This window comes from Sphaeramia orbicularis, chromosome 10 (assembly GCF_902148855.1).
Source record: "Sphaeramia orbicularis chromosome 10, fSphaOr1.1, whole genome shotgun sequence".
In the NCBI taxonomy this organism is placed as follows: Eukaryota; Metazoa; Chordata; class Actinopteri; order Kurtiformes; family Apogonidae; genus Sphaeramia; species Sphaeramia orbicularis.
In genome coordinates, this window is record NC_043966.1 from 24,658,766 (window position 1) to 24,671,518 (window position 12,753).

General features: G+C 40.5%; 2 protein-coding genes across 7 annotated transcripts in view; one reads left to right on the top strand and one right to left on the bottom strand.

The window, feature by feature from the left end:
* The window catches only part of macrod1 (mono-ADP ribosylhydrolase 1), a 128,485-nt gene that overhangs the window by 17,202 nt on the left and 98,530 nt on the right, over positions 1-12,753 (top strand). The gene's annotated exons all lie outside the window — the stretch shown is intronic.
* The window catches only part of flrt1b (fibronectin leucine rich transmembrane protein 1b), a 34,581-nt gene continuing 28,903 nt past the window's right edge, over positions 7,076-12,753 (bottom strand). For all 4 annotated transcript variants that reach the window (XM_030144819.1, XM_030144818.1, XM_030144817.1 and 1 more), the window contains exon 3: positions 7,076-12,429. In XM_030144819.1, coding sequence (XP_030000679.1) covers positions 10,213-12,414 — 2,202 coding nt within the window. In that variant the 5' untranslated portion in view covers positions 12,415-12,429 and the 3' untranslated portion in view covers positions 7,076-10,212. The remainder of the gene's footprint in view (positions 12,430-12,753) is intronic.

The window sequence follows — 12,753 nt, forward strand, 5'->3', positions numbered from 1 at the left end:
CAAGAAAATTTACATAATAGAAAATGTTTTTATTCTATGTGTCCTCCTTCCTTCTCAATAACTGCCTTCACACGCTTCCTGAAACTTGCGCAAGTGTTCCTCAAATATTCAGGTGACAGCTTCTCCCATTCTTCTTTAATAGTATCTTCCAGACTTTGTCGTAATAGTTTTGCTCATAGTCATTCTCTTCTTTACATTATAAATAGTCTTTATGGACACTCCAACTATTTTTGAAATCTCCTTTGGTGTGACGAGTGCATTCAGAAAATCACACACTCTTTGACGTTTGCTTTCCTGATTACTCATATGGGCAAAAGTTTCTGAAAAGGTATGGATAATAGTGTTAGGTATGATTATGACATCCATATATGTTTGGTTTCAAAACAATTGACGTACTGAGAAAAAACAACTAAATGTTCATTGTAAATTTTGCTTGCCCGCCCTGTGTGTGTGTGTATATATATATATATATATATATATACATATATATATATATATATATATATATATATATATATATATATATGTGTGTGTGTGTGTGTGTGTGTGTGTGTGTGTGTGTATATGTGTGTGTGTGTGTGTGTGTGTGTATGTGTGTGTGTAACTGGGGGAGAGGGGAATGTCTAGGCCAATATATTTATCTGCTATATAGATAGTAGAGAAAACCCTTTCAGTTTTGGGCAGTGCTAATGCGTGTATACTAGAGTACCATTTTTACCAAGTGCTCTGAGGTGTTACCCAGACCCACATTGCGAAACCTAGATGAAGTCCATTATAATCTATTTAGACTTTTTTAGGAATTTGGAAATTTTGGACCAGTCATGTTCATATTTCCCTTCTTCACCATTCTGCCTCAGTACAAAGATACCTTTAAATCAGTTCCCCATGTCAATGTAAGGGGCATTTTACTGGAGTCTGAGGCTAGCAGCATCACAGGGTGGAAGGCACAAGCTTCATGGCCATGGTGTTTATGACCCTCTCTAGAATCTGAATTGTGCTGCATTAAGTACATATTAAAGATTTAATATGCTTCAAGCCAAGTAGATCATACAGTGGATTGTCTCAACATTTATTAAAGCAGAGACTTAATGTCTCCTCTGAAAAGAAATAGTTTTTGATCTTTATTCCGTCTTATCTTTATATTATTACAATTTTATGATTTGGATGATTGATGAGCCTAACCTGAGACCAACACTGTTGTTTTGCCCTGCATCTGAACAGTCAACGCTCTCCTCTGCTTCATGTTTGTTCTTCCTTTTGTAGTCTTTTGTTTTTTATTTGTTTTGTGTAATTGTGTCTTGCTCCAAAAACCAATTGCCCTCCAGGGACAAATTAAGCTGATCTGTCTTCAAGAAATCTGTGTCTTTTTAGTGTGCTGGAATTCTCAACATTACATTTTTTTTTTTCAGCTTTTCGACTTTTTTCTGTAAAATGAACTGTTGAAAAGAAATTGATTAGAGAATCTGAGGAGTCTGAACTTCAAATACAGATGACGGGGATCAGAGATGTGTCAGTCTGTGCAGTCAAATGCTCTTGGGTAATCCGACAGAGTCCTTCATTGAAACAAACTGAGGCCATTTGACATTAAAACGGATTCACTAAATGTGAACAGGGTTATTGATATTGCACAAGGCCTGTCATCTCAGTCTCTGATAGTGTGGCAATAATGTACAGACTGTAAAGCAGCCAGCTGTCAGATTTGTATGTCTTTCCTTGTGTAGGGCAGAGTTCAATTATCTATGCTGTCTTACTTAATGTACTCCTTACTGTGGCTATAATCGTTTTGCATTCCTAGTTCTTTATAACAATAATGGTCCACCGCCTGCCCTTTTTTCAAATATTGGTTTTAGTGCCAGAGAAGTAATCAGGCTAGCATTAAGGCTTTGGCTGTGCATCCAAAGTCCTCGTATCCTTGACTGCTCAGGTCGAATACTTTAGCAGGTCCAGAAAACACCTGATTAATGCCTTTTTTTAATGAGTTTATCAACCTTTGATGATTGATGTTTTTCATTTAGACTTTTGAGATTTAAAGTCTGCCCTGTCTCACTAAACCAGCAGTGCAAATAATTTTGACTAAAATGGAGACACACAACACTGAATGAGAAAAAAAAATTAGATATGGAAATTAAACGCGCATTTGGGGGACGATTATCCTCATTGTGGGCAGCATTATTTGAATAATAAAGTATAATACAGTCTGACAAAAAGCCTCCATTTTCCCTCATCTTTGTAATTATAGCTTAGTGAAGGAAGTACAAAGGATGTATCATCGCAACCTCCAAAAGGGGCTTGAAACCACCCTGAGTCCTCTTGCCCTCTCTCCACCAGCAAATACAAGGGGCCCTCTGTCTTCACATGTCCTAATCACAGACAAAGCTTTTGTCACATAATCACACACAGACGCACAGAAGGTACACACAGCACACTCTGAACACAATTACCATCTCATAATTGCCATCTATCTGTCGTTGTTGTGAAGTGGTGTCCGATGCACATGCAGACAGCCTTATCGGAGCTTAGGAAATGACAAGACTATTTATAGGACCTATTTATCCATTTACAGTTTTATATGCATGGATACAGTCAGACTGACAGATAGGTTGATCCATCAGTGCATCTGTACATCATATAGTATATGATGAGTACTGAGTGTACAGAACAAAGTGGTTCCATACAAAGGCTTTTGCATTTTACATGGCTGAAGTTTGTAATTATATAAGCTCAGCAAAGGGAGACTGAGCATCTAAATGTACCAGCAGCACACATTTTACTTCCACTTTTGTAGTCAAAGCTGTTACATAGGTATATTTATTAACTTGTTCACACTGTACCATGTAATTAAAGTAACATTTTGCCTCATATGGTTCCAGGCATACATCTGTTTTCTTGGCAGGAGCACCTTGTGTGGCCCATGTATTACCTGTCTAGATGTTGTGTCATTTCCTCACGGATCCATATACTTTATACTTTTACAGTCTGTTTAGGTGTGTCCAGCCTTCTCTCAATATCACCTGGGTGATAGCTCCCTGGAAAATCATGAAATAGCTATAGAAATGAATGGATTCTCTTCACAGGACACATATAACATGTCTGTTGTCATAGAAAAGGGATATGGCTTGTGTTGCTGTCTCTTCTTTTTTGAGGATATGTTTATTCATGTCTAAAATGGGCTAAAATTGACACAAATTATGATTTGATGGAACATAAACAAAGTCAACTTGACCTGACTTTTAAAGCACCACACTCCTTTAAAATCTGTTTTTATAAAAAGGAAAATTTCTCTCTAAAATTACAATTTGTTCCTGTTGTGTATCAAGTAAACACAAATCAAACTGTGGGTGAATTTGCCTTTCGTACAAAACAATGTCAAGGACACCGTGATGTATTGGAATACAGAGGACACCTCAATCACAGTAACATCAAGCACTGAAAAGATTTATTACACCCTTTACTTTCATGTCTTCTACAAGATCAACAGCATGTGATAGGCCCTTGGTCTGCACATGCATGAATGAGCCGAGCCAGTTATCCATGTGCATGTGTGTGTTATTAATCTTTGCACGTTATTGCATGTGTGTGTAGTGCAACCATCTGCCTCAAGATTTTGCTCAAGGTAATGTAATATGAGAGGATACTAATACAGTTAGTGTGCTTAAGATCAACAAGAGCTCCACAGTTGAAAGATAGGTTTGGTGTTTTTGTCTGTTTTTCTCAGAGTCAACCAATTCCACTAAAAGAAGGAAGGCAATATGTTAGTCTGCCTCTTTTAATAATGTGTGACTTCCCTCTGCATGTCTGTGGCACTGAGCCCATTTGTACTTACTGCAGACATAAATTCATACACAACCGGTCACAGATGTATAGTTTCTCTCTTAAAATAGCTCTTCTATCAAATTTACCAGAGGATTAACCACACACAGTGTTTGGTGTAGATATTAACAGAATTAGAAGGGTGAATGTGAGATTTCTTTAAATTAACTACAGCGCTTGTCCTGTAATGAGGGGAGTTTTAACGTCTTTTAAGTTGGAAAACAGTAGTAAAATAATTTGGGTCTTTAATTTACATTCTGCCCTGATAAATTATGATTTTGGTAAATATTTTATCCTTTTTAATTTAACATTCATTATTTGCCTTCCATTTTAATTTGCACAGCCTTGAAACAGGCTCTTACTTTTGTCCAGCAGCACAGTGTGCCGGACCTCTGGTATGATCATGATCCACTCAGTGGCATTTTCAACAACGCAATGAATAATTTACCAGGCTCCAGGAATTCATTTGCTTTTTGGCTGCGATGTGTCTGCCTCTGCTGAAGAAAGGCTGCAAGTCAGTACTCCAGAGAAATCACAAGTTGCCATAACTACAAGTGCCGAGGTCTCTGCGCGCTCCAGAGTGTAGCCCTGGAGAGGTGGGCAGCAAGCCGACCATGAGTGAAGGCTGAGGGCTCTGGAAGACCAGATCCAGGAGGAGCCCACTGCCTGAAGCAGTGCTTCTTTTCCAGAATTGTTCATCTTCACAGTTTGCTCATGTAGGCAGAGGATGAAACTGCATGCCTGATGGTTTATCGTGGAAAGAAAAGGATTTCATCAATTATTCACTTAATATCAGTCAGGACAGATAATGAGGCAAATAGAACAAAGACTACTTAAGGTTATAAATGCTTTTAATTCAGTTTAACTTCAGATGCTCTCTTTCCCTAACAGCAAGGTTACACAAATCTAGTGGTACACAAAGCACATAATTAAGCTTCATAAATTAAAAGATAAAACACACAAGACAAGGAAATTCAAAAGAAGACAATTGCAGTGCAGGGGCTATTTGATTATCTCTTTGTGCATGCTTTCAGCGTGGTTATAGCAGAAATAGATTTTTTGTCCTCTGCATTGAGTCTGCACTGAATTGTCTCTGTCTGACAGACAGTTGAAGTCATACAGTTGGTGTTTTTGTAATCCCCCAGAATCTGTCTTGCTCTCTGCCTTGTTTATTCCATTGATGTCCTCTCCACTCATTGCTACAGAGGATGGAAGACCACAGTTTAATGTTTTGCTGTTGCTGCTGGATTAATTTTTGCCTCTAAGGTATTTCATGGGGTTTCTGCAGTATCTGTGTTTGATCCAGTTCCGTCATGGTCCTTTGGGACTACCAGTCCCCTGTCACTCTAAGGTGTGCTGGTGCTCTAGTGTGTTTGTCTCTTGTTAGGTGCATGCAAATCTGTCCATATTTGGATGATAACGTATGAAATAATTCAGTGTTCACTTAGACTTGGACTGGATTCATAACTGGGATAAAGATAAAGGGTGTAAGAAATCAGAGTATGTTTATGTAACAGTTTCAAGTTCAGCAACCCTCTCTCTCTCTCTAAATATATATATATATATATATATATATATATATATATATATATATATATATATATATATATAAATATGGAATGACATAGACCTTTTGACTTCATATTGATTGGTGTGTGTTAAAATACACTGTACGTCCATCTTCTACAGTTAGAAGTGAGCCTTTGTGTTCAAATTCTATGCATTTAAAGGTCTTTCTCCAGTGTGATCTTGACTGCTAAGAGGAAAGAGGAACCTGTAACCAGTCCTATGGTCACTTTAAACTTTGCCTTGACTTAATATTTATATTCAATTTGTAGAAAGATTACTATCTATTCACACTAATCAAATACATAAAGCGAAGGAAATATTCTATGCATAGTTGGGAAAATGTTTATATGCATACATACTGTACATCTGAATCATGCATTTATAGGAATACATTGACCTTTGGCTAAGTAATCTTAATATGTATGCAAGTAGAAAATCATTTATAGTGCAGCTTTACCTGATATAAATTAAATACTGAACATGGACTATAAAATGCAAATGCAAAGTTCATTTGTAGAAAAAAATAGAAGTTAATATTCAAAAGTAGACTGAGAAGGAAAGTACTAAAATCTATGACACTATCCTTGTGCTTACTCGCACAAACTATACACATGTATGTGACCTGTTTCAGTTTGTAATTAAAGTATATTTGACTCTCTGAGAGAAATTACATTTTAGATAGATGATGTGACTTAATGGAAGTATCTGAAAAATTCACTTTGATACCATTTGTTGCAAAAAATTTCAACGCACGCAGACACATAGTCGAGTCTCGGAGTGTGCGCCTTTTTGTGAGATGTAGTGAGTATGAGAATAATAAAGCTGCAGGGCTTGACATTGGATAATGGACTGCAGCAGTGAAAGGCCTTCATAATGACTGTTAAGAACTCAGGGCATTGTTGTTAAGAGCATAGACATGGAGAAACAGCTGTATTACATTTGTATTGGTGCAGTCACACACACACACACACACACACACAATCATAGATCCCTAAGATAAACATTCATATGAATTCAGTTTTCTATCTTCATTACTGTCAGGCGCAAACACAGACAACACATACTACAAGGGAAACCATTTCTATCTACATAAAATCATATTTCTTTCTGAATGCCTCGTTCACAAACACCCATCACAAGCAGTTACTCTAAGATGGACACTTATACACTCCCCCGTTCGTTATATTGATCCATGCTTACACAAGCATTAGCACTCTCTTAGAATGAAAAGCATGTCTTCGGCCAAACAGACGAGCACAGAGCATAAACGGATACACACAGATGCACACTCTTTCTCATGTCAATTACTGAAACATGCAGAACATCCATACACACAAACTTTTCTGCATTACAAACACTTGCGTCTGCGATGAGCTGGCAGATTCTTCCAAACCAAATCGGCGCATGAAGCCGCTGATGTATTCATCCACTGTGTGTGATTTAACAAGGTCCGCTCTGTCTCGTCATAAATCATATTAATAATCTAAGCTTCACATTGATTTAAAATTTTTTTTAGCCGTCCCAGTGTATTATTTGATATCTCCAGCTTTTGTTTCTGACTTAATGAACCCCTCTCCGACACATTCTCTCTGTCTCTCTCTCTCACACACACACACACACACACACGCACACACACACACACACACACACACACACACACACACACACACACACAAAGACAACTCACGAAACTGCCTTTCCTTTTAGAAGTCTTTATTCATCTGCGTAGAAAAAAAGACGACAGACCAGTAAATGGAATAGCATTTTGCACCCATTTTTATACATAAGAGTGTTTTCATTAACACATCTGAGGGTGGCATTTTTAAAGGAAAAGGATTTCTACACAGCATGAAAGGAAGCTTCAGTGCTCTTTAAAAAAAACAACAAAAATAAACCCAGACATTAAAAAAAAAAACAACTAAAAACTCACACCAGCGCTCTTGGAATATTACTGGTACACAGTAACACAGGCTGGAAAAGAGAAAAGAGAGCCACTGAAAGTAAGAAGTTTCAACACTTACAGGCTCTATCTAAATCACCTCCTTCTCCGCTCATTTCTTTATTTCTCCCTTTCTATCCTTTCCTCTGCATTTTCTAATCTCTGGCTGTTTGTCAGTGTCGTATGTGTTGGGCTTTGAAGTTTCTTCTTTCCTAACGATAGCAGAGCTGAGAATCAGTCAGAAAGCAGGTTCCCCTTTCTTTTCTGTGTGTGGGTGTGTGTTAAACTGCACAGTGTTGCGGTCAGGCTGTGATCCCTGTTAACAAAGCTGTGTCTACGCTGCACTAAGGCCCTTGAAAGTGGTAGACAGCCCCCGAATCAGCTAATGGACTTTACCTCCCATAATGCGTCAGATTAAATGTCAGAGATTTTTTTTTTTCATTGGGTTTAAAAATTTCATCCTGACTAGAACCAGAAATACTCTAAATTAAAATACTTAAAACCATATGCTTACAATTCAATACAAATAAACTTTTCCAAAAGGTGATTTTTAGGTAGATTTCATCAAGATGACATCTTTCTGACACATTTGTTTTTAATCACTTCAAAAAGCTGTGGTATTTCCTCATTGACAGCAATAACCAACTCCTGTTCTTACTAATGCTATTATATTTTATTGAGCAATCAAATTTTATCTATAAAATGTAAGAAAACAATAGGGGTTAGAATATCCCTCAGCCCAAGTTTACCTATCATGTTTAAATTTCCTCTTTTTTTGTTCAACTGACAATCCAAAACCCCAATTTACTGAGTTTCCTCTCACATATGACAGTGAAAACCTAACTCATTATATTCCAGAGCCTAAAACCTGTTACATTTTGTCATTTTCTCTTATAAAACACAAAAACAGTTGGATTGGATTGAATGGGTTATCAAAATAGTTGCAGATTTAACTCTTTTCTGTTCAACTCATCATTTAATCAAGCTGGGTCATACATACCATGAGAATCTATACATTGTCACCTGAAAAGCTTTCAATTGTGAGCACACACTCACAGCTATCTCCAGTGTATTTGGCCATTTTGGATAATAATAATAGCAAAAAATGAGTAAGAGATGCTTGTCCGTGCCCTTATCACAATGTCTGTTATTAAAAAAAGGAAAAATTACATTCCCTGTGATTGAGGTTGAGATATTTTCCTTCAATACATGTAAAAACAGTTACTAAAAGTTTCTAATTAAGTTAAAATAGATGTTTTCATTGGGGAATTTCAGTGAAAAGTAATTACACTAGAGTAATTTTGACTTCCACCCAAAAATTATTAGCTGCTTTATCCAGATCCTAAAAGATAATTGGTTGCTATTATAAGATGTGTGATTAGATTTCTTCATTTGCTCAGGTAATTTAATAGCAAGAGCCGACCACAGTAGAAATTGGCCACATGCAGTACTCTTTAGTTATTTTACAATATTTGTCATCCTGAAATGGAAATTCAGGATGGCATTTTTTCTAAAGGCATTTGTCATTTGTCTCATTATGTGGCAATCTGTACAGCCTACTTTATGAACGTTTTCCTCCGATTGTCTTCTCTTGCTTTTGTTCCTTTGAATAGTTTAGTAACATATCTGAGATTGTGATATAGCACACATTAAGAGGACTTTGATTAGTCGACAGTAAGGTGAAGACTAGCAAAAATGTGCTGTATAATGAGTAAACACCTTGACATGTAATAATCGCAGGCAATTCATAATCTCAGACCTTGAAGGGAGAGTTTATTCAGGCATTTACTGAGTGCAGTGGCAGATGTGTTACAGGTCGTCTTTTCTTGTCAGTCTTGTATTTTACCCCACCTGTATCCTCCCCTGTCCCCCATCCTCTTTTCTTTTTGTCTGCTCTTTTACCTCCCATTGCTGCATTTGCCACACACTCATCTTCCTTTTTTCTTACTTTTTGTTGTAGCTTTCTGCCTTAAGCCAACACACCTCTCACCAATCGCTCCCCAAAAACCAGCCCCTCCTTATTTCTCTCCCCCTGTCTTCTTTTATGTTCTCTCTCTCCATCTTCTCCATCTTTCCATCTATCCATCACCCCCCCCCCCCAACTCTCTGGCTCTCTCCCCCCTCTCATTAGTCTCCCCATGCTGTGGTTTGTGTCTCCCATCTCTGTCAGAGCTGTTATCACTGCTGTCAGTTCCCTTGGCGAGAACAAAGTCGTCCTCTGCTCATGGCATCACAAAAGACACAAGAGAAATAAAAGAAAAGAGCCTAAGCCAAAAAAAAAGCAGAAAAAAGGAAAAATTAAAAAGGAGGGAGTGAACCAGAGGAAAGGAGGGGGACTAGGAACACATCTTTTCATGTCAACTATGATGCATTGTCATCTGTGGGTTATAACAACCATTGATTCCTCCTTCTGTCATCTCTTTATCTATACAGCCCAGAGCTTACAGTTGGTAGGAAGATATGAGAGCTATCTCTATTCACATCAAGTGCCTTTTCCTCTTATTATAAATATATCTCCTGCTAAATCTGCTAAGCCTAGTATCAACCTCAAATAAGTTACTGTGTATTATTATGAGCTGAGAAGAACAGTAGGTTTGAAAGACACTGAGATATCCAAAAGAGAAAACCATTTATAACTATAAGTAGCGCTGAAAGAAGGGTTTACTGTATAATGTAATATACAGTAGAGTATAGTAGGACTGTTACTTCTGTCACTCAAGAGCAATGTCCTATCAACATAGCTGAAATCAGTCTTTTCTACTAAGCAAATCAGAACCAGCAGAGGCACAGAGGGTACTTTGGAAACCAAGGACAAAATGGCCACTGGCCACGGGGTCGTCATCCTTAGAAATGGCGCCTGGCATTCGTGGCTCAGGGAGTGTCTCCCTGTATCATCACGTGTATGCGTAGTCTATGTCAGGGATGCCACCCTCTCTGTAGCCACGGTTAGTACCATAAGTGACATGATGGTGGCTGGTTTGGCTGAGGATGGTACCGTTGAGGCTGCCAGCTCCATGGCTACTTCGGTAGGTCCCGTTAGCTTGGGAGGAAGAGGAAGAGGAAGGGAAAATAGTGTGGATATAGGTGACATCCTCCAGCTTGGGCTGCAGGGGCTGATGGGCCATAGCTGTCATCTGAAACCCTGCAGGAGGGGCCCTGATCTCTAAGATGGAAGTGTCTTTCTTGGTGCCTGACTCTACGTAGTCATCATAATGTTTTCCACTCCGGCCCCTGCTGTATGAGCCTGAATCTCCAGACATGTAACCTGCTCTCTGTCCATACCAGCAGAAGATACCAAAGATTAACAGCAGACTCACCAATGCTGTGGCACCCCCTATGATCCCAGCCAGTGGTAAAGCTGTTAGCTCTGAGTCCTGTCCCTCCTTATTTGACCCCTCTCCTCCTGAGCTGATAAGAGCCTCTCCAGTCTCTATTTGAGCACAGGCTGGAGCCGAGTCTTTACTGTCCGTGTCAAAGCTGCTAGCTCGAGATGAGCCCATGTTGGCACCCCCAAAGGAAGGCTCCTGTCGTAGTGGCAGCAGACAGATGAGGTAATGGGAGCGTGGGGTGAGCTGGGTAAGGAGATACTGCCTCCTCTCTCCAGGAACCAGAGTCTCTGTTATGGAACCAAGAGCTGCACTGCTGCCCAACCTCAGCCATGACAGGCGGAAGGAAGGTGCTGGTTCTGGGCACAACCAGCTCACCAGTACACTGTCTGAAGAGAGAGGTTTAACAGTCAGCTCCAGAGCCTCTCCAGATACTTGTCCCCCTTCTCCTGGAGGCAGAGGTATGACCAGGCCTGGCAGCTTGGATCGCAGAGTGAACAGAGAACCTTGTGTGGGGACCAGTAAAGAGGTAGTGGTGGTGCTGCCATGGGGGATGGAGGCCACTGGTTGGCCTCCTCCACCACCGCCACCTTCACCTCCTGCCTCTTTTTCTGATGGGTTTGCACCTGCTCCAGCACTGGGCCCAGAAGGAGGGCCTTCACACTGCTCCATCAGTGAGGTTAGGTCTCTCAAGATCTGGCCCCGTACAGCCTCGGGCCCCTGACAGGTCAGACCCCTGACTGTTACTGCTGCCCCCCTGCTGTGTAGCCAGGCATGGAGCCATCGAAGGTTGCAGCCACAGTACCAGGGGTTTCCTCGTAGAAGTAGCATCTCCAGACTCTCTGTATCCTTCAGAAGTCCTCGAGGGAGACTGGTCAGGTTGTTTCCCGACAGGTCGAGCCTCTGCAGTCGCCTCATCCCATCTAGTGCCCCCCTCGGTATGTGGGTCATTCCGTTATCCTGCAAATGGAGCCGCATGAGGTGAGCTGAAGGAAGGTTGACAGGCGGGGACTGGAGAGCATTCCTCACCAGTGAAAGCTCAGTCAGGTTGGAAAGACGGGAAAATGTGTCATCTGCAATACGGGTATTGGCTAACAGGTTGCCATCCAAAACCAAGCGTCGCAGTGAGGAAAGCCCGCGAAAGGCATGTGTTGGTATGGTGCTGATTCTGTTGTCGTCCAGGCGCAGCTCTTCCAGTGATGCAGGCAAGCCTGCGGGAATGCTTGACAGGTGGTTACGAGACAGAAACAGCAGTCGTAGCCGGGGAGTCCCAGAAAACGCTCTCTCCTGGATGCTAACTGTGGATATAGAGTTATCATCCAGGTGTAAACGTTCTAGTAATGGTAACTTGGCAAGAGCTGATCGCGGTAACGTTCGTATATTATTATCCTGTAAGTGGAGCTCCCGTAACGAAGGTGGGAGATGTATGGGAAATTCATCCAGCTGGTTTGCATACAGGTAAATCACCCGTATGGAACTGCTGCGTTCCAGTGAGGGAGGCAGACCGGCATTGGTCAGCCGGTTACTCTGCAAGTAGAGGATGGCAGCCGTTAATGGTAGTGGAGGAATTATACTGAGGCCGCGGTCGTTGCAGTAGACAAAACCCTCATCACAGCGGCACACTGAGGGACAAACAATGCCCTCGTCTCCCTCGCCCGTCTCCATGGCGATTGCTGCTGCCGCTAGTTCCAGTACCTCAGCCAATAAGGTGAGGCACAGGAGAAGCAGAAAGAGCCAATCACGGAGCTCAGCAAGACTCTCAGTTGCCATCTTGGTGCGCAGTTCCTGATTGAAAGACAGGAAATGAGAAGTAGTGTTAAAACATGTATAACAGTTGAAACCCTAAAACTGAAATGACAAATCAAAGTGAAACAAAAAGAGGGAGACTTTTTTAAAGCTAAATATAGTGCAGGGCAAACCACACAGTTTCCATCCTAAAAATTGCTTGACATAAATACTGTACTTTGGTCCTGCTGTGTAAGGATTTTTTATTTTCTCTTAAGTGAAAGCGATTTGGGGATTGAGTAGTCAAAGACACTTTAAAGGGGCTGTCCAGTAGTATATGGGTCAGAGCTACCAAGCAGAAGACAAATGGACATTTAGAGGCAT